Below are 19,724 nucleotides of genomic sequence, written 5' to 3'. Positions count from 1 at the left end.
AGAGATTATGAGGGTTGCAGAGTTACCAAGTATCTGATTGAAGGTTCACATACAATTTAATACTTGCTTCTCCCTTCAGCATGTGAATTCTGATATGCACTTGCATCACAAAATAATTTTCCATAGGATTAGTGCTTCATTTACTTGATCTCCCCACCGCACTGAACTGATGTGAAGCAAACACCTGCTATGGAGAATTCCATTCTAAACAGTTTGCCAAAATTGAGGTTCATATTGGAAAAGGTCAGAAAAAGCTACCACAATTATTCAAGACCTAAAAACCTTCTTTGCAATGACAGTTTAAAACCTGTTTATCTTAGACAAGACAACTGGCTTAACTACATTTGCTAATGTGGAAAGACTACTGTTAATACTAGGTGAAAGGGAAAGAAGATTTGAAGTTTTAGAAAGTGAAGTTGCATTATACTGCTGTATACTGCCATCTTAAGTGGTATCAGTCTGAGTCAATGCTGCTGCTGCTGAGTGATTCATAATCTTCTGAGTCCCTACATTGCTTCAGACAAGAGCTGCTTTTTTGTCTCTTTTCAGTCTCATATCTTTAATTTACCACTTAAATGTGCCTCTTCATTTGAGAAGCATTGCAGTAGTTTGAACTGGGTTTTTTGGACTGAAAGACCTTAAGTACATACTTTTTTTTTTTTTAATCCTACCTCACAGGTGTGTTATAAGTGATAAATTACCATTTGTCGAACAGTTCAGAAACCTGCACTAATGGGGTTGTTGGAGTGTAATGTAGTTCTGTTATTTATCTTATTGCATATTAAGTGAAAAGACCGTGAAGTATTTCAAAATTATTAAGTGTTACAGAAGTCACTACATCTATGATATATAGCATTGCCTATACAGACATAAAGGCTATTTATACTTGCAAGAGTAGTTTGACTTCCATATCTCGGGCAGAGTCCTTTACCTCTTTTATGTATGTAACAAAGTATGTAATTAAGTATGTAACAAAGGCACTTTTGGTAGTTTTTTCAGAAGTGGAAAAAAGCTGGACTAAATTAGTCCCTTAATGTCAGAGATTCATTTAACAGAGACCACCAACCAGCAGTGAAATAGTTGCTAATTGTAGTTATTGCTAACTAGATGGTAACTTCGTTTAGTGACCCCTTTTCATATATACTTCCAGCTTCTATAGATGTTTCTTAATAGCTTAGTAGCTGCATAAATCTAGAGGAATTCTATCTTCCACTATTAATCACTAAAAGAAAACACATGGGGGATTGTAATGCAGGCTTGTTACACCCAATCCTGTCCATGGTATAGTGAGAAACTACACAGTAATTTTATTTGTATAAATAAATCCAAGGCCAAGCTTTGTATCCATGATGCATACTTAAAAATTGTAGGGCTGTCCATCCATCCTTTCCACAAAACCAAAGCATGTCCTGTCTAAATAAGCTATATTTTACCAATGACTTAAGACTTAGCAATTCATTTTTTATAGAGAATACTAATAATACACTATTTTTGTAATATTAGATATTTAAAACTGAGTTATAACCTAGTTTGCCGTAAGTTGATTTCAGATCGAACTAAGATGACTAGTCCTGCGACAGATGATTAATTGTAACAATACACTCATGGACAATAAAGAGTTGACTGGATTATTTTTTCTCATGTTTCAAATCTTAAGTCTGCTAATTTAAATTTTAATGGAAGACTGTGTATTACCAGAATGGTAGAATTTAAAATTTTATCAAGACTCTCTACTAAGCTTAAGGATATTTCATTAGAGGTAGTACATCTTTCCTGATGTATTTTAGTTCTATGCAGGTTTGTTTTAGGAGGATGTTTCTTCTGAACTCTATTTGATGGTTTGTTTATGGATTAAAGCATCAGGATTAATAGATATTCTAATACTCTTTTTTCTTAATATCTGACATCTGCACTGAACTCTGTATTTTAAATTACAATTCACTCTCAATGAATTATATCAAAGTTACTGTTGGTTTATATGTAAAAGTACATTACTGTCTGTAACTTTATGACAAGTTACCAGAGAAAAGGGAACTTGGTTGCTTTGTAAGAGTGATTATGGATGAATTTCCATGATTATTCCAGCCCTCCTTGATTAAGGGCTCTAGCAGTGGAATAAACATAGATGATAGTGTATCTCTGTTCTATTTTTTTTTGAATAATTTAAGCCAGATCTTTCTACTTCTCTGTTTTAGGTTGAAGACTGTATCTTCCCACCACTAGTTTCTTTGGTCCACAGTCAGAATGGTAAGTATATGGCCACATCAACTACAGTTTCCATGAATTCCACATTTTGTTTTAATTAGACTTCAGTGTGGTCACATTCTTGGCACCTTTATTTTCAAGTGGAATGGAGACTCTTCAGCTTGCGGTTGCTCTCAGAAACCACATCACTGCTTTTAAACCACGAGGTCATGGCTGAGGAGAAAGGGGAGAGCCCTGACTCAAACAGCAAGCTTCTGTCTCTCATTAGAGATTCATTGCTGCCTCAGTAAGTATAATATTGCTCCTGTAATTGGGACTAACTTGATACTTGCTCCATTTTGGCAGCATATTTGTTTGTACTACCCTTTTTATGTTTAAATGGCAAAACGAAAAGAGGAATAGCAGTTAACTGCTGCCAGAGTTCTCTGCCCAACATCTCTCTCCTAGCTTTATTTAGTACTTTGTCATATACAACAAAAACACAATTTCTCTGTGACACTCATTTCTGATACTGTGCCTCTGGCTACTCTTGTAGTGAAACAACTTTCCCCTAGCTTTTGGGCTGTGATTTAAATACTCCTCTTTGTTCCACTAATGAAGTCAGAACATTCTAACAGCAACATCTTTTTGTCTATTTTGGATATTGTGCCCTCATGTAAGATGTTCTGAAGTCATATGGAATGGCATATAACTTTTCAAAAAGGAATAGTACAGGATGGATTAGTCCTCCATGATCCACCCAGGGGTTATTGCCTCTAAATCACTGTCCTTTCCTGCTGCTCCAAGCAGCAGAAAAACCCTACAGCAGAGTAGATGAAACTACAGCCTGTGGGCCAGATGTGGCCTGGAACTTCATTTATATGGTTTATGGTGAAATGAGGCCTGTCATTTTAAAATGACTTGCAGGTGAGCGTAAAGACAGCTCTCTGTGTTTTATGCATGTACAAACTGTGACCTGATAACATCTGTGAGTAGCGGGAAGGAAAGCACAAACACAAGACGAGTACAGTAATATCTTTCACGTTGTTCTAATAATGTTACAATGTATTTTAATGCGTCATCCTCAAAAGTTAATAATTGTAAATACTTAGCTGCCCTAAGTGAGAAAATTGTTCCCCACCCCTACATTAAGTAAGTGGCAGAAGGGTAGAGGAATGGATGCTGGATTATGATTAGAAGAACAGTGCCTTCCCCAAAAATAAGACTCTCTTGCTAATTGACTAATGTTCTTACAGCATGAGGACCAAGTTCTGTCTATGCAAGATGTATAATCTTTTCTCTGTGAGAGATAATGGGAAGGAAATCGTAGAGCTCTACGGAGAAGCTTATTTTCACACCTTTCTTTACATTATTTTTTTCCTCTGGGAAATACAGAATTTATCAATATGAATTCAAATGCAAACTGGAAATATTATTTTTAAAATAGAGTATATGCATTATTAAAAGCTGTCAGATAATTTTATTCCGATAGGGGAAGAGACCTGGAGTCAAGCGGGACCAAGTTCTGTCCTTGCTCTGAAAGTTGCCCTTTGCAGACATGCCCATCTTGTAAAATGTTTCTTATTGAAGGAGAGGGGGTGGAGTGGGTGAGGGGGTTGGGGTGGGTGGGTGTCGGTGTCATGCTAGTTACAAACTAGAATGAAAACAGCAAGAATACTCCTGTCTCCAAGCTAATTAGCTCAATTGAGTGGCAGGGCTTTTTGATCTAAGACTAAGTATGATCCTACTTTGGGGACTTCACCTGTGCTATCTGCGTGCATTGCATTGTAGATGTATGCAAAAGGGCTCTTGTGGCAGCTCAGAATCTTGGTTCCAGGCTTTAAGTGTTTCCTGAGTCTGTTCCTTTATCTCACTAGTAGAGATGATGACGCTTGTATTTGGAAAACCATTTGAGATTATCTCAAGAAAATAAATATTGAAGTTTATGATATTTGGAATATATTGGAACTTGGTATAAAAAATTTTTACTCTAGTTTAGGAGCATAGTAAAACAGTATGTAAAACTTGTAATGATTCAGAAAGAGTTAACTGGTGTCTGCATATTTAATACATTACTTGAACCTGTGGGTTTAGCCAACCCCCTAGTAAATATGTTCACCTCTGGGGAGCAGGTGATCAGTGCAAGAAGGCACAGAGGGAACAAAAAGCAGAGGAGGGTTTGAGGATTTTCTGCAGAAAAGAAAACTCAAACTCGGTTTTGACTTGAAAGCCTCACAACTCAATTTGGAGAAGACTCAAAAAGAAACTAGGAAGAGACCAAAGCACCTGCTTTGGATATCAAAAAAGACACAAAAGGTAAGTTTTGTTCAGCAGTGTTCTAGGCATAGGTAAGAAAATATTGATGGGAGGTCATACACTCTCTACAGTTCTCAAGCTTTATCTGGATGCAAAGGGGTCTGGCCTAAATCTAAGGAGAAGGGAGGTCTAAGATTCAGTGTAACCTACTTGTAAAGATAATGTAAAGCTCTATCCCAAGAAGTAAGAGTTACTTGAAAACTCTGAGATAGAAAGTAAAGAGAGAAGTAGATTGTGTTTGCAGGCTGAAGAGGTGTTTGCTGATGTTGTTTAGTTGATGTTGTTTTGCTGATGTTTGCTGTTGCTGGACAAAGGGTGGGACAGAGTGTGACTCAGCTGGAGGACAGTGAAAAGGAGAGGCATGCAATAGCTGCTTGTTCGTGGGCAGTCTGGGGAAGTAGGTATTTCAACCCCTTTTGATTCTACTTTTTAAGAACTGAGAGCTGTTGAGTATGGAAGGGAGGGACATCTGGGTTTAACTTGTGATGGTCTTTTTAACAAAGGTTATAATGATACTCATTTGTGTATATATTTCATTCCTATAAATACCTTCTGCAAATTAATTTGTTTAAATGTAAAACTGACCCAGGAAATAGAATTTTGGTCACTATGCATGAAATAGAAATGGTCTTTATTTTGAGATAAATGCAGGAATGCAGTATTTAATACTTTGTTTCTCATCTTCTGCATCATCAATAAAATGGTAATTCCCTTAAATATTTGTGCATTTGTAGATCAGAAAGTTAACTTCCTCATAGGATTTTGATTGAATTGAATGAAATAGCTTAATTAAATTTCAGTTCACTGAAAGGTTAGTTGCCTGAGTGTTTCATAACCAAAATGAAACTTTCAGCTATAGAAAATGAATACAAGCTTTCTGTTACATATCCAGGTTTTTTTATCAGAAATTGAAACATCAGCTCTTTTTCATTTAATTCTTAATATTCCTAATTATATATGATTTGAAATTTGAGCCAGAAGCAGCAAAATAAGAGGAATGTGTAAATAAAGTTTTATTTCATTTGAAAGATTACGTAGCTTGTTCTTAGTAGACTGCCAAGCCGGTTCTGCAAGTACAAAGTCCAGGATACTTGTAGATAAACTGTCCAGACTTTTTTAAGAGCTTAAAAGAATCCATATCCCCAAATCTTTAGGTCCTCTTGTCATGATTGCTTATAAAAAAGATTGACAAAATAACTCCTTCCAGTGTAGTACCTCTAATTTATATAACCCTTATAAAATGTTCTCTAAAACTATCATTACTAAATTGATTTGTGTTTTGAAGTAGCAGGGATATCATTGGATGAACTCATTCATTTAACAAAGTATCTGAAGCACAGAATATTTTCCCTTCAGAGAAGATTCATGTATTTGTAGCTCCTAATGGCCTTTACTCAGGCAATGTGTTTATATTAATTGCTAAGACATTGACTTTAGTAATCTGCATTTTCTCATGTGGTATTTGGCTTGATGGATCACTGCACCTTCCTTTAGAAATATCCTTTACTAGTGTTATCTTGTGGGAGGGGGAGAATAGAGTTTACAGTAAAAGGAAGTAAAGTGAGACTGTTTTTATTGAACCTCGAGGAATTAGGATGCTTAGTGTGCACAATAGTAAGTCTCTTTCAAATGTAATACATAGAAGCCTTAAAATTGTTTAAAGTGGACCACATTTAGGGAAGGTATTGATGTGTTTATAATAAAAAAAGGATATTGCCAAGTGTCAGATTTTTAAGCTAGGATGGCTGATTCGTTCATTATTACTATTAGGAAGTACCATTTTGGAGACTTAAACCCATGTCTTCTGCAGTGTGCAGATGACTTCTGGCACCTGGGTCACCTGATAGCATCTTTGCTTGCCTTAAAAGATTTAGTCATGAATTCTGAAAAAAAAAATGCAAATAGTTCCATTATGTTTGATAGGAATATGTATTGCTTGCACATAGACACCAGGATCGGTGTCTACTAATGCATTACAGTATTTTCTTCTTTTATGAAGAAAGGGACTTTTTAATCACCAGTGAGAAATACTTGTCTTTTGGGAACTCTTATCTGTTATTTGTAAAGGAGAGATTTTAGTAACTGAAGAGATGAAGCCAACACTGACTTCTATTTGGTTAATTGTGTAGATTCTCTGATGTGGTTTGCAACTGTACAGCAGCACATTCCAGCTAATACGTAGTAGTCACAACACGTTGCCTGTAGGCTGCGTGCTTGTGTTAGCCGCTGTGAAGGAGCTACATCAAGACTGCACAGCTGGCGTGCTTCACCCTCCTCATCATAGAGTTGTCCAGATCAGAGACTTGGACAGAAAGCACCACATCTCCTTCTAGATTTCCTTCCTGTGTTAAATTGGAGTGCTGAGGTGTGGTGCCCAGGGAGAGGGGATCTTAATTCCAGAGAATAGCTGGCACACAGTAGGGTACATGCCAACACCCAGGTGGTGGGAAGTGATCTGGATTCCTCTGTTCAGGCAGCACTAGGGATCTCAAGATGTCAAGTAAAATTCTTGGTGATTTGCTTGATTCCACTCCCTCCCCCCATCAGAACACAAAAAGAAAAAAAATGTAGTGGAAGCATTTTGTTGCACAAAACATGATAACCTATCACATTTTCCTGCAGATTATCCTTTCATTTGTACTTGATTAATTCTTCATGGTTTTTCTTTTACAAATGAAGAGGTTTATGCTTCCAATTCTATTACTTCCACATGTTTAAAGTAGCACTACTTGTAATCAAAGATGGTATTTTGACATGGCTGAGTCTGTGGGTTTTTATGCTTACTTACATCTTTCTCTCTTGCATCACTGTATCCTATTGCTGTCCAGAATAATTTTGATTTAAACAAAATAAAAATAGCCTTGTTTGTTGGGCAGGCATTACTGGAATGTTAGCAGCAACAGCAAGGTCCATTTTGGTTTTCACCAGCCTGTTTTCCTTTACCAAGATTTCCATGAGGTGATATCTGGAAATGTTTGTGTCCTGGTTTCAGCTGCAATAAAGTTAATTTTCTTCCTTGTAGCTGGTACAGTGCTGTGTTTTGGATTTGGGGTGAGAATAATGTTGATAACACGCTGATGTTTTAGTTGTTGCTAAGCAGTGCTTACAAGGACTTTTCAGCTTTTCATACTGCCCTGCCAGCAGAGGCTGGGGGTGCACAAGAAACTGGGAGGGGACACAGCCAGGACAGCTGACCCAAATGAGCCAAAGGGGTATTCCATACCATGTGATGTCATGCCCAGTATATAGACTGGGGGGAGTTGGCCTGGGGGCACTGCGGCTTGGGGATTGGCTGGTCAGCGGGTGGTGAGCAATTGTATTGTGCATCACCTGTTTTGTATGTTCTATTACTATTATTATTATTTACTTTCCTTTTCTGTCCTATTAAACTGTCTTTATCTTAACCCATGAGTTTTACTTTTTTTTTTTTTTTTTCCTCCACGATTCTCTCCCCCATCCCACTGCAGGGGGTGGGGGTGGGGAGTATGTCAATGGCTGTGTGGTGCTTAGTTGCCAGCTGGGGTTAAACGATGACAGTTTCATAGATTTTTTTTTTTTTTGTAGTTTTATCTTCACTGCCATAGCTCTCAAGAAATGCTGTTTTTGAAGTGTATTCATATTGTTCTGTTCCATATTACTTGGAAAATGGAAGTATGCTCTAGTTAAAGCAATATTTTTTGAAATTTGAAATAAAACATAAACCTCAGTGTGAGTGTTCCACAAGTGAAATATTTTGTTTTGAGAAAAATCACTATGTAAACAAAATACAGAGCTTAATCGTATATAAGTTGATTGATGGTCTTCCTGAGCACCCAATAAATCTTCTTCCTAATATTTTGAGGTTTGGTTTCAACTTGTCTCTTGAAGATTAGATTTTTTAATATATAAAATATATATAATATAGATCAAGAAATAAATTATATGCATATAGACAAGATGCATGTTTTATAAATATATTTTAATATAATTTATATTTAAAGATGTGCATGTGTTATAAATATATATATTATTACATATTTATAATTGTGTATCTCTAAAAAATAATGTGTTCTTTTATTACTGCTGCTTTTAAAGTTAATCTGATGCTGGTTTTAAAATACTCTAAGTGAGTCTTGTTTATTGCTTTGTACAGTTCCAAACAGCATTGTATTTCCATTGTGGTTATTATAAGGTTTGGAAATGGGAAATGATGTATTTTTAATATCAACTTTTTAGCACGCATCTCTTGACCTTTTTTTTTCACTGTTGCTACCCCTTTTCCCCCTCCCCTTTCAGGTATGAGCACATTCTGCTGGCTCCAGACCCAGTACCAATGTATGCTCTGAAACTGTTGGTGGCCCTGACTGAACACAGCCCTGCTTCTGTAAGGTGACACAACTACACATTCTCTGTTGTTCTGGGTTCTTTCTATTTCAGTTAATTTTTTTCCATTAGGAAGTAACAATAACTTAGATTTCGCTGTCATACTACTTTGACTAGCACTTAGGATATTTAGAAAATCCTTGGAGAGTATTTGTTATAGAACACAATCTTGGGTCTTTTGTGCCAATTTTATATGATCCTGGTTATTTTAATATGGACTAGAGACAAAATTGTAAGAATTTTAACATTAAAATTATTGTTGAAAACTTAAAAAAAAATTAATACCCAAACTTTATCAAAACCATTTCCCAGGTAAGCATATTTGTACGAGGATAAAGGTGATGTGTTTGTAAAAGTTTAGACCAGTCAATTCACTTTAAAGCTGTTCATTTTTTTCTGCAAATATAGCTACCCTTTTAAGTTCCTAAATATGGATTTTTAATGTTTGGTATAGGTACACTCAGTATGTTTAGAAGTATCTTAATGTCTCTTTCTTCTTGTTCCAAAGTTTAGGCTGTGATGGACAAAAAACCCAAAACAGTGGCATAGAACTTAAACTGCATTTGTTGATAGTAATAAGGAAGCATCTCTCTCATATGTGTGCACACATGCAGCTATTCCTCTTCCCTGATCTGCCCAGAAAATCAGGTTGTTCTTGCACTCACCATTGTCTGTTTATGGTGTCTGATAGCGTTACAGCTAAGAAGTCACTGCATACCATACTGTCTTGCTTTGATTGATTGAAATGAGCACAAGATAAAAAAAAAAAAAATAAGGAAGGAAATTTAATTTGTTTTCCCACTGTTTTTATTACAAAAGATGAAAACATCCTCTTTTAATCTTTTATGATGCTACTGTGGACAGTGCTTTAATATACTAAGTAGACTAGAAATGAACTAGGAAATAGAGTGGCTTGAGATTTTAAATGGTTTGAATACAGTTAATGTGCTTAATTGTATTTTTTATTGTCTAGAAGCTGGTAATGCTACTGCAGGATTTTATGTATTATGCAAACAAAGAGTACAGCTTTTTATTTTTAGAATTAACCTACAGATATTCTAATACTTTGAGTTACAAAAAAATATTTCTGTAATTAGAAAGCTGGATATTATAGCAGCACTTTCTTCTGCATAATGAATTCTCTTTATTTGAGGAATCATGTGTATTTGCCATTAAGCTCAGTGTAGGTAGATTGTAGATGCACACTCATGCTCATGGTCTTCTTACAGCAGACAGCAATTCTTTTCTTAGTATTATTAAAGAGCAGCTGTGGATATCCAATAAACTGTTAATAATTTTAAATACCAGTGTATATGGTACTGTTTTTTAAGGACGAGCTACTAGATTCCAGATACTAACACATCTGTAGTTGTTCCGTTTCTCACATGTCTTACTGGCCCTCTTCTTTTACTTTCACTAAATAATTTGTTTGGCTAGATTTCTGAAGGAGTGGAGTTTATGGAGTTCTCTTTGTCTGTCTTCTTCCTGATTCTTTGACTTCCCAATAACTTTAGCTGGAAGTAGCTGATGCATTGAAAGCATGACAGAAGTGAATAATATATTCATATTTGTACAAACTGCTTGTGAACAAAACAAGAACCAGGTACATGCTACAGTGAACACTAGATCACAATTGATCCTGTTTTGATTTGATGGCTAATTAATCAGTACACATGTAGCTCAGAATTACTCAAGGCATATGCTCTCTTTTGCCCCTTTCATTAGGCACATGGAAAATATCTGCGATTATTGTGATGGGAAGTAAATAAGTAACATCGGATGCAAATCCATTGGGATTAAATTTGTTCTTTGTGGAAAAACTCTACTATATTTTAGTACTGTTAACAGTGATGTGAGTCACTTTTCATTGAGTCTCTGTGGCTTCTCCAAGCTTACATTTTGTCCGCAATGCCTGTCTTTCAAGGATGGATGCTTTCTCCTGTGACTTGCTTTAAACAAATAAAAATGGTGACAGCAAAAAGATTGTAAAATGACAAAATGTTAGATTAGTATTTACTTTATTGTTTCCATGTCTTTAAAAAATAGCTATTATTATTAACCTCATTATGAAATAAAAAAGAGTGAATTGGGAGGAGGATGAGGGCTACTGTGTTTTATTTAGTTTGTTCCATATGATAGCTTGTTCTCAGACATGTTCAACTAATGCATTCTCACTTTCTTGCTCTCTCTTTTTTTTAATCCCACCATTTTTCTTGTATCTCAAACTTAACCTTTCTTCTTCCTATCTCCTCAGTCTCTTTTCCCGATAGAGGCATCAACATTTGAGCAGTTCTTATTTTAGCACTTGAAAGGAGACAGATGCAGTCCAATTTTTTGTTTCATTTTTTTCATAGCTGATACTGTAAATCAGCTAACTTGTGATATCGGAGGAAAAACATTTGTTCATCTTTTTACCATTTTTTTTGACACTTCTGTTTTCTATTACAGGTAGTTTGCTCTATATGGCAGAGGCACAGATATTTGAATATTATTATATTTTTGATGTCTTATAAGCTTATGATAAAATACTGCTAATGTATGATACATATTTTGAATGCTTTTAATAATAAATATCTTGTAAGAATACAGAAAAATACCTTGTAATCTTTGCCATTGCTCCACTGTTGGGGTCATTTTTAACATTCTGTATTATGGGAGCTCTTCCACTCTATTGCTTTTCAATTTAGCAGGGGAGAATTCTAGTGATATCCCATTAATGTGCTGCAGAATTAGATCTCTCACAAACGTAAGTTCCAGCATGTGTAAGATGGTAGCTGTCAAAAAATCTTGAATGTGTTTCTATAAGCACAGTAAGTATTTGGACATCTGATCATATGAGCATCCACAGGAAGAAAATCCAGATTTAGAGAAGGATGAGTGTTTTCTTGTTTGTTTTCACTTTAATGGGTTAGAGTATAAATGAACCCCGTGTTTCCTGTACATACCTGTTTTTACATCATGCAACAATTGCCATCTGATAAAACCTCATTTAGAGATTGTTTACTGAGAAAAATAGCAGATATTGGAAAGATGAGCTTTGAACAGAATTTGTCCATCAGTTGCCTATTTTATACTGGGCTCAAAGCTAATAGTCTGGCTTTAAGAGTGTTAATAGTACTCTGTTGTGGCTCTCCTAAATACCTCTTGCCTTGTTTTCTTCAAAAATTTTTCATGTTTTATGGTAAGAAAAATTGGGGACATAAAAAACCAGTGAGACAATTAATAGCAGAGTTCATCTTTAGGTATTTTGAGACCGATGATTTTTAAAAGAAATCACTGATATTAAGGAAACATGTAGCTTCAGTTAATGATTAATCTCTGGACTACTGGAAATTTGCATTAGGGTTTTTTTTTTTTCCTTTTGTTAATTACTCTTGGTGGATTGTACTTGTGTAAGGAGTTGTTGGAGGAACTGTACTTCTCACAGTGGGAGCGAATGTTTGCAGCAGGGCGAGATCTGATTTAACTATGCAAAGTCCGTACTCAAAAAGAGCAGTATCATAAGATAACTTGTCCTTTGTGTGTTTATCAACTGATGTATAGGTTGTGTGTACTGATAGAAAGTCAGACATAATCTATTCATTAAGGGTTGGGGATTTTTTTTGGTTCCTGCTTTGAGTCTTGTACGCTGTTTTTTTGTGGTCTGTAATAAGATTGTTAGGTTTTTCTAGTAATAAGGAAGAGTTGATGTGAATTTCTTAGTTTCTATTAATATGGTATATCAGTTAGCTCTTCTTAAATGTTTTGACTATTGTAAGGTATTTTATACTGTGCTACTCCAGGAAGCTTGTACTGGATCATGATTCTTAACTTGGCTCTTGGTCTTATAGATAAGGTTGTGAAATGTAGCTATATATTGCTGTGTGCTCTTTTATGCAGCTACTTGACTTACCTTTAGTCAGAAACTTAAAGCATTTGATGGCATTAATACATCTGAAAGCTAAATGCTCAAAACTATGGAGTCTGGTTTTTATAGGTTGCTAAAATAGACATTTTTGATTGTAAGGAAAGGACACAGTAAAGGAAATAGAGTGGAAGTGAGGGGAGTGTCAGATACTGCATTGGATAATAATCATGAGTGGGATGCATTCCAGTATTCTGCTATTAAAGTCATTTCCTGAGGGAGAAAAAAGATCATCTAAAAACTAATGGTGTGACCCTTCTTATATTTATGGTGGATTGAAGGACAGGGGAGCAAATTAAGGAGCATTCCCCACCTCCTATCCTTACTGTAAATTTCCCAGACAGACATTAGGCACTGCTCTAGAAAAGGGGAAAAGGTGGTAGAAAACAAAATAGGAAGGTGCTGAAGAGCAACAAAAGATCTGCTACTTCTAAATGCCACAGATCTAGTACCTGTGAAGATGATAGATGGATCGACCTTGTACACTGCAGCAGATTGTCTTGACTAATTAAAGGAACACTTTATCACAATGTCTTTGAAATCATCCAAGAATGGTCCAATTTTCAAACTTCATTTATACTACTGTTTGGACCCATGCATTATCTATTAAAGACCATTAAAGGCACGTTTTAGAGTTGGTGTTAGTAATGAATTGATCCTCTTCTCATACATCATGATGTTCTACATTAGCATTTGTTTACATTTCAGTATATTCTGAAATGGTCTATCTAATGCCTATGCCCTCAGTTTCAGAAAACAAACAGTTAAAAAAAAAAAAAAAAAGCCAACCCCCGAACCAAACTCCTTGGAGTTCAATTGGGTGCTTTTAAGTAGTTTGTGTTGGTAGAATTGTGATTTGGTTCACAAACACTTGTTAGTGTTGTGCCTCTTTGAACCTGGTGTAGTTTCTTTGCCATTATTCTAGAGGGCTAGCACTTCAGTGCTGTCCTGTCCTGGTGAATTGATTAATGTGGGCTTATATTAATTGCTTTAAAAATACTTTGTTCTTCTCATTAGTCATTTTAATTTCCTAGTTTAAGGTTTAAGTGCTTACTTTAAAAAGTAGATCTATTTGCTTCTAAATTACTTCTCTGTTCTTATGTGTGTTTTTGTTTTCTGTAATGAATATGAATAAAATAATATGGAGTAGTTCTGATAACAGGTAAGGCTATGGGGCTTAGTCCAACTGAACTGAACAGTAGAATTACATGTTAGAAGTGTACAACATTAGTGAGAAAATCATAATGCAGATGGTTTGAGAGAGATTGTCAGAGGATGATACAGTTTTATTAGAACTTTGGGGAATATTTTTGTAGATTTTGAACCTGATTCTGATTACACTAGTTTCACATCTATGAACATTGAGTTGCAAACCCCTTGATTTTCCTGTTAGAGAAGTAATGGTAATATAAAACAGCAAAGAATTTGTATGATCTTTGTTATTCCTATTATTTGGTATAATATTTGCATATATGCTGCTTTATTGAATAACATCAGGCAGGAAGTCCTACCCAGAAACAGACTCTTGAAATGTTAAGTTGTATGTCAGCTAATAACAGTGTTGTCAAGTATCACATCATTGTAATTCATATCAAAGGCAGTGGTCAGAGTTCATTATTGCAAGTGAGTTCTCATAGTCTAGTCATGTACTGACTGTAATACTAATCACCGGTTTTAATGTAAAACACAACTCCTTAGTGTTACATTTTATAGAAGTTTCCCTTTAGTGAAGAAATTGGCTATTAACCTTAAACCTGTAATTTTGTTTCCTCTTTTGTGTTGCTGATCAATTGCTGAATGTCTAAGTTTTAAAAATGTGAGGCCACTATTTGATGTTACTGTTAAGTCAATTATTGAAAAAGTCATATTGTAATGTTCACATTTACTCTTTTAATGTAAGGCATTAAACAGGAGAAAATACCATTAATTCTTGGTTATTTTTACTTTCAAGCGTGACTTTTTGCCAATGTAAATATAAATAGCAAATAAAAAATAAGCAGCTCATGAGGAAGAGTCACCTGGTTAGGATACTACAGTTGGAGTTGTAGACTTGAGTGAATTCAGTTCTGCCGCAAATCCTCTGTTCAGCATGAAGCAAATCTAAACCACCATCCAATCCATTGTCTTGTGTTCAACAGTAGGTGCCCAGAGAAGACTATAGGAAGAAGGCAAGAGAGTGGCAATACTTTCTGCATGCTTTCTCAGTCCCCTGTGAGTTGTTTTTTCAGAAGCCATTTAAGAAGATGGGGTGTTCTGTAGAGAGTAGCTATTGATAAGTAATTTTCATTTCATTTACATGTGTTCAAAAAGATATTTGCCAAATAACTTTCAGCATTAATAGTTACTCCATAGCATAATCACCTGCATATGAAGATTTATCACCTTTAGGGGTTTTCTTTGAATTTCTTTGTTTAATCTGGCACTTGCCACTTAATTTGATGCTATCAGGTTCTTACAGTTAAAAATAAGCACACGCTACTTCATAAACTTCTGGCATATTTTCTCCTTTAGCTGTAACTTTTGCAATCTGAACAGTCCTGCCTATTTTTTAAGAGCCTTTAGCAGGGGTCCTTATAAAACACATTTTGAAAGCTCAAGAATACTGTGTCAACCAGCTCTCATTTGTCCACGTGCTGACTGCCTTCTTCAAAGATCTGTCATGGATTTGGCATTTCATCCCTTTAAAATCAGAGTCTTGGTTCTTGCTCTGTGCATGCCTACCCGTTCTGTTATTCAGAATAGCTTCTACTCATTTGTTCAGCTTAGAATGTCTGTAATGCCCAGATTTTCACCCCCCCCATCCAACTTTTCTCAAAAGTCAGTATCCGATAACATCACATTTTCTGTCTTTTAAATCTCCTATGAAAGCAGAGAGTTTTAAACAAGGTACACGCTACAGTTAAGAGCTATTTTCTTCTCTGGTTCTTTTTGAACTCTTGGGTGGATGCTCTTTGGTCCTGGTGGTTTGTCTCTGTTAATTTTGTTAATTTCGTCTATAACCTCTTTTACTGACACCTCAGTTTGAGGCAGGTGACCATATAGAATCATAGAATCATTTAGGTTAGAACAGACCCTTAAGATTGAGTCCAGCTGTAAACCTAACACTGCCAAGTCCACCCCTAAACCATATCCCTAAGCACCACATCTACACGTCTTTTAAATACCTCCAGGGATGGTAACTCAACCGTTTCCCTGGGCAGCCTGTCCCAATGCTTGGTAAACCTTTCAGTAAAGAAATTTCTCCTAATATCCAATCTAAACCTCCCCTGGCACAACTTGAGGCTGTTTCTTCTTGTCCTATCAGTTGTTACTTGGGAGAAGAGACTGACCCCCACCTCGCTACAACCTCCTTTCAGGTAGTTGTAGAGAGTGATAAGGTCTCCCCTCAGCCTCCTTTTCTCCAGGCTAAACAACCCCAGTTCCCTCAGCTGCTCATGTGCATTCCTTACAAAGAAAAATGCTGCTGTTGGAACCTCTCCAAGCTAATTTATGATAAAAATGGATGTAAATATACTTGTTTGTTTGGGTTTCTTTTCCATTGAGAACTTATAAATTGGCACCATTACAGTAAGATCAGTTTTTACAAAAAATGATTTAAGCGCTTAAAAAAGCATTTCTGCAGAATTTACATGTTTGTAAATACTTGCATGGGTTTTTAAAAATACCTAAAAATCACCAGGGATTCAAGATTTCACTTTACCAGATGATGACCTAAAAAAAATAGGCAACAAAGTCATTCTCCCCTTCTGTGGCCTAATAAACCTATAATTCTTATTCTCTTCAGTAGGACAGCTTCACAAAGAGAGGTTGGACCGTAACCCCCTATAGAGTGAACATAGCCTACTGACTAGCTAAATTTCCCTGAAGAGAGAAGGCTGGGGTTGAAGAGGAGGTTTGGAACCTGGGTCTCTCTTACACTTCTAAGGAAGACATTTGGTAACCATTAAAACAAAACAAAAAACCCCCCAAACTACCCTTTTTAAAAAGAAGACAAGCGAGTAATGCACGAGACTATGAATCCTAAATGGGTATTGATTACTGAACCTGGAAGATAGGAGCATTTTAAGCCTTCATATTGGCTAGATCAGCCAGATCCCTGGTCAGTGTTCTGAATATTGCAAATCCAATTTTAGGCCCATATTCTCCACGTATATAAAGATAGATGCTTTTACTTTTTATGACTGGAAATTCTAGGACCATGAGGACACCTAAATTCTTGTGGAGATCCAACTCAGAAATGCTACTATTCCCAAATGTTCTCTTAATGTTTTCTTGCTCATGCTTTTTTTTTAATAGATAAATCACATATTTTAGATAGTTTGGGTTTTGTTGTTGTTGTTGTTGTTTTGGGTTTTTTTAAATGGAGGAAATATTCAGAGGACTGAAAGATAACCTTGTTATCGTAACACTAAGTGGTGTTGTTCTACCTGCTTACAGTTTTATTAAATGAATATAGATAAGGTTGTTTCATAGCTATGTAGTTAGTATTTATTAATAATATTTTTTTAAAGCTTCATTTTTACCTAGATTTTTTTCCGGCTCAGGGTGGATTTGCCCTTGTATTCTGTTTCTTTCAATAACAGCAAATGGGTTTGGATTTTTGGCAAGTTCCAAAATATTTACCAGTCTTTTCCCTAGAGACTTTGCATAGCAAGAACAGTTAGAGGTACTTATACATGCAAGAACTGCAGTCTCTACACAAATTAAAATCTAAAATGTTGATCTTCATTTTCAATTCAGATTTTAATCCCATTGTTGAATGGATGGCTTAAGTTCACTTTAATGGCTCTTTTCTCCTTTAGATATTCCTTAATTATTTTTTAAATATCTAAGAGATGCTTGATTACAAGTGCTTCTGTGAAGAAAAGGCCTCGCTTTGTGGAATGCTTGCCAGCCTTCTGTTGTATCTCTCTTTCAAACTTCTGCAGTTATTCAGAGGTTGTGACAGCCCTTTTGTCAAGTAGTAGAATGAAATTTTGTAGGAATTGAGAACACTTGAAATCAGTGTTAGCTGACCACCTGAAGAAGCGATCTCTGATGTGTGAACTGGGACCTTTGCTTTTACCTCATCCACTCCCTTCCATTTGTCCCTGGTCAGCCATGTCTCTATCAATCCAAAGGGTTGGGGTTTTTATTTTACATTCAGTAAGAATGTTTTTTTTTTGGGGGGGGGGGGCAGTCTGTAGAAGGATTTACAATATTGTAGACTATTTTAGAACAGGCCCCAAACCCACATAACATCCTTTGTGCTGCTTCCTTGCTTCTTGCTGTGTCATGATCTGCAGGACAAGTACAAACAGAGGAGTCTCAAATGAGTTAGATTGAAGGTGTAAGGCCTACTTTACTTTCCTTATTTAGTGCATTGAAATCATAGGTCAGTAATTTAGCAGATAGATGTGTTTATGTTTACACCTTACAGATCACCCATCAAAAAAACATATGGGTTCAGAAGCTTTCACTAACATTATCTGACTAACAAAGTGTTGGAAGTCTGAGGTGTAAAGTGACTGCTTTGCTATCTTGGAAATATTCCAAGATTACAGGTAAAGTGTTGATTTTGTTGGTGAATGAAGTACTTTCTCACCCACATTCTTTCATTTAGCAGATTTTGTTTATAATTTCTTAGGGATAAGAATAATAACCAGAGATATTGGTTGATGCAAAAGACTAATTGCAACCCTTATTTGTGCAAGTAGTTGTGTGTGAACTCTCTCAGGCGTGAGAGTGCTTACCTGTAGAAGGCCAGAAGCAAGAAAAAGTTGCTTGACGTACTATTGTATAGAATATCTCAAGTTGGAAGGGACCCAAAAGGATCATCAAGTTCAACTCCTTGTTCCTCGCACGACTACTTAAAACTAAATCATATGACTAAGAACATATGACTAAAAGTTTTTTTCAGAATTGTCTGAAGCTTTTTCATATATCAAATTAGTTAAAATTATTTAGCAAATTATAATTTTATGTTTAAGCCTCAGTCAGGCTTGACTTTAAAGTTATAAATACACAAATGCCTAAAATAAAAAAAAAAAAATTAAAAAGGCTTTGGAAAAGTATCTGGGATATGGTTGAAATAATTCGTCTAACCAGCTATTGATTTATTTTAGACAATATTATAATTTTGTGAAACATCAAGATGTATTTTATGTTAAACAAAAATCTGAAAATTAACTTATAAAAACTTTAATGCAATTTTTTATTTAAAATTATGTTAAAAAATAGCAGAACTGGAGAAAGGACTAACATTGTTGTGCTTCCTTTCCTTCAAACAAGTCTTTAAAACTAGAGGAAGAATGGAATTGTTTTTCTTATTTTCCAGTTGGATACAATAATAGTCTAAAATACACAATCACAACCTGACAAAAACTTCAGAAAATATTAGTCTTCAAGCCTTAACAGCAATAGCATTAAAAAAAGCTCTGCTAAAAAAAATGGTTTAGGATCCTTAAAGGAAGTAAGATTTACTAGACTTTCATCAGTTCCATTTGTGATGATTAGTGAACTTCATCTTTAAGCTGAAAAATCTCTTGAGGCATAATACTTATTAAAATCAGTTTTCAGAGTAAGATATTGTGATTGTAATGAAAAGCTTTTCAATTGTATAATTTCTGATACTTCAGGAGATGAGTAGATTTATCAGAAATTATCATGATCACTTGACCATACTTGCAATTCATTGTGTTTTAATTAATCTGATATTGAAAGTTTATGAAGAAGTATGGTTATTTTTATAGACATTCCAAGAACCTGATTGTTAGATGTGTATTTTTAAAGTAAGATTTGCATTTCTTTTCCACATAACTCTTATTATTATATCATTAAGTCCTCATTGCTCTCCATTCTCATAACATGAACTCTTAACAAAATTTCATTGAGGTATGTTATTTTGTCTAAACTAAAACATAGATATACTTCAGTGAAATACCAAAACTCAGAATGGATGATTGACATGCTTTGGTTC

The 19,724-nt window shown here is 35.4% G+C and overlaps 1 protein-coding gene across 1 annotated transcript in view; it reads left to right on the top strand.

Moving 5' to 3' along the window:
• Window positions 1-19,724, top strand: part of LOC104831409 (serine/threonine-protein kinase ULK4-like) — a gene marked incomplete at its 5' end in the record, with an annotated part of 190,340 nt that overhangs the window by 39,328 nt on the left and 131,288 nt on the right. Inside the window, 3 exons of the mRNA XM_010566968.1 lie at window positions 2,196-2,247; window positions 2,347-2,491; window positions 8,776-8,868. Coding sequence (XP_010565270.1) covers window positions 2,196-2,247; window positions 2,347-2,491; window positions 8,776-8,868 — 290 coding nt within the window. The remainder of the gene's footprint in view (window positions 1-2,195; window positions 2,248-2,346; window positions 2,492-8,775; window positions 8,869-19,724) is intronic.

Source organism: Haliaeetus leucocephalus, unplaced genomic scaffold, assembly GCF_000737465.1.
Source record: "Haliaeetus leucocephalus isolate CR32 unplaced genomic scaffold, Haliaeetus_leucocephalus-4.0 Scaffold222, whole genome shotgun sequence".
Lineage (NCBI taxonomy): Eukaryota > Metazoa > Chordata > Aves > Accipitriformes > Accipitridae > Haliaeetus > Haliaeetus leucocephalus.
The sequence above is the reverse complement of the archived record's forward strand: the minus strand, read 5'-3'. Positions and strand labels throughout refer to the sequence as shown.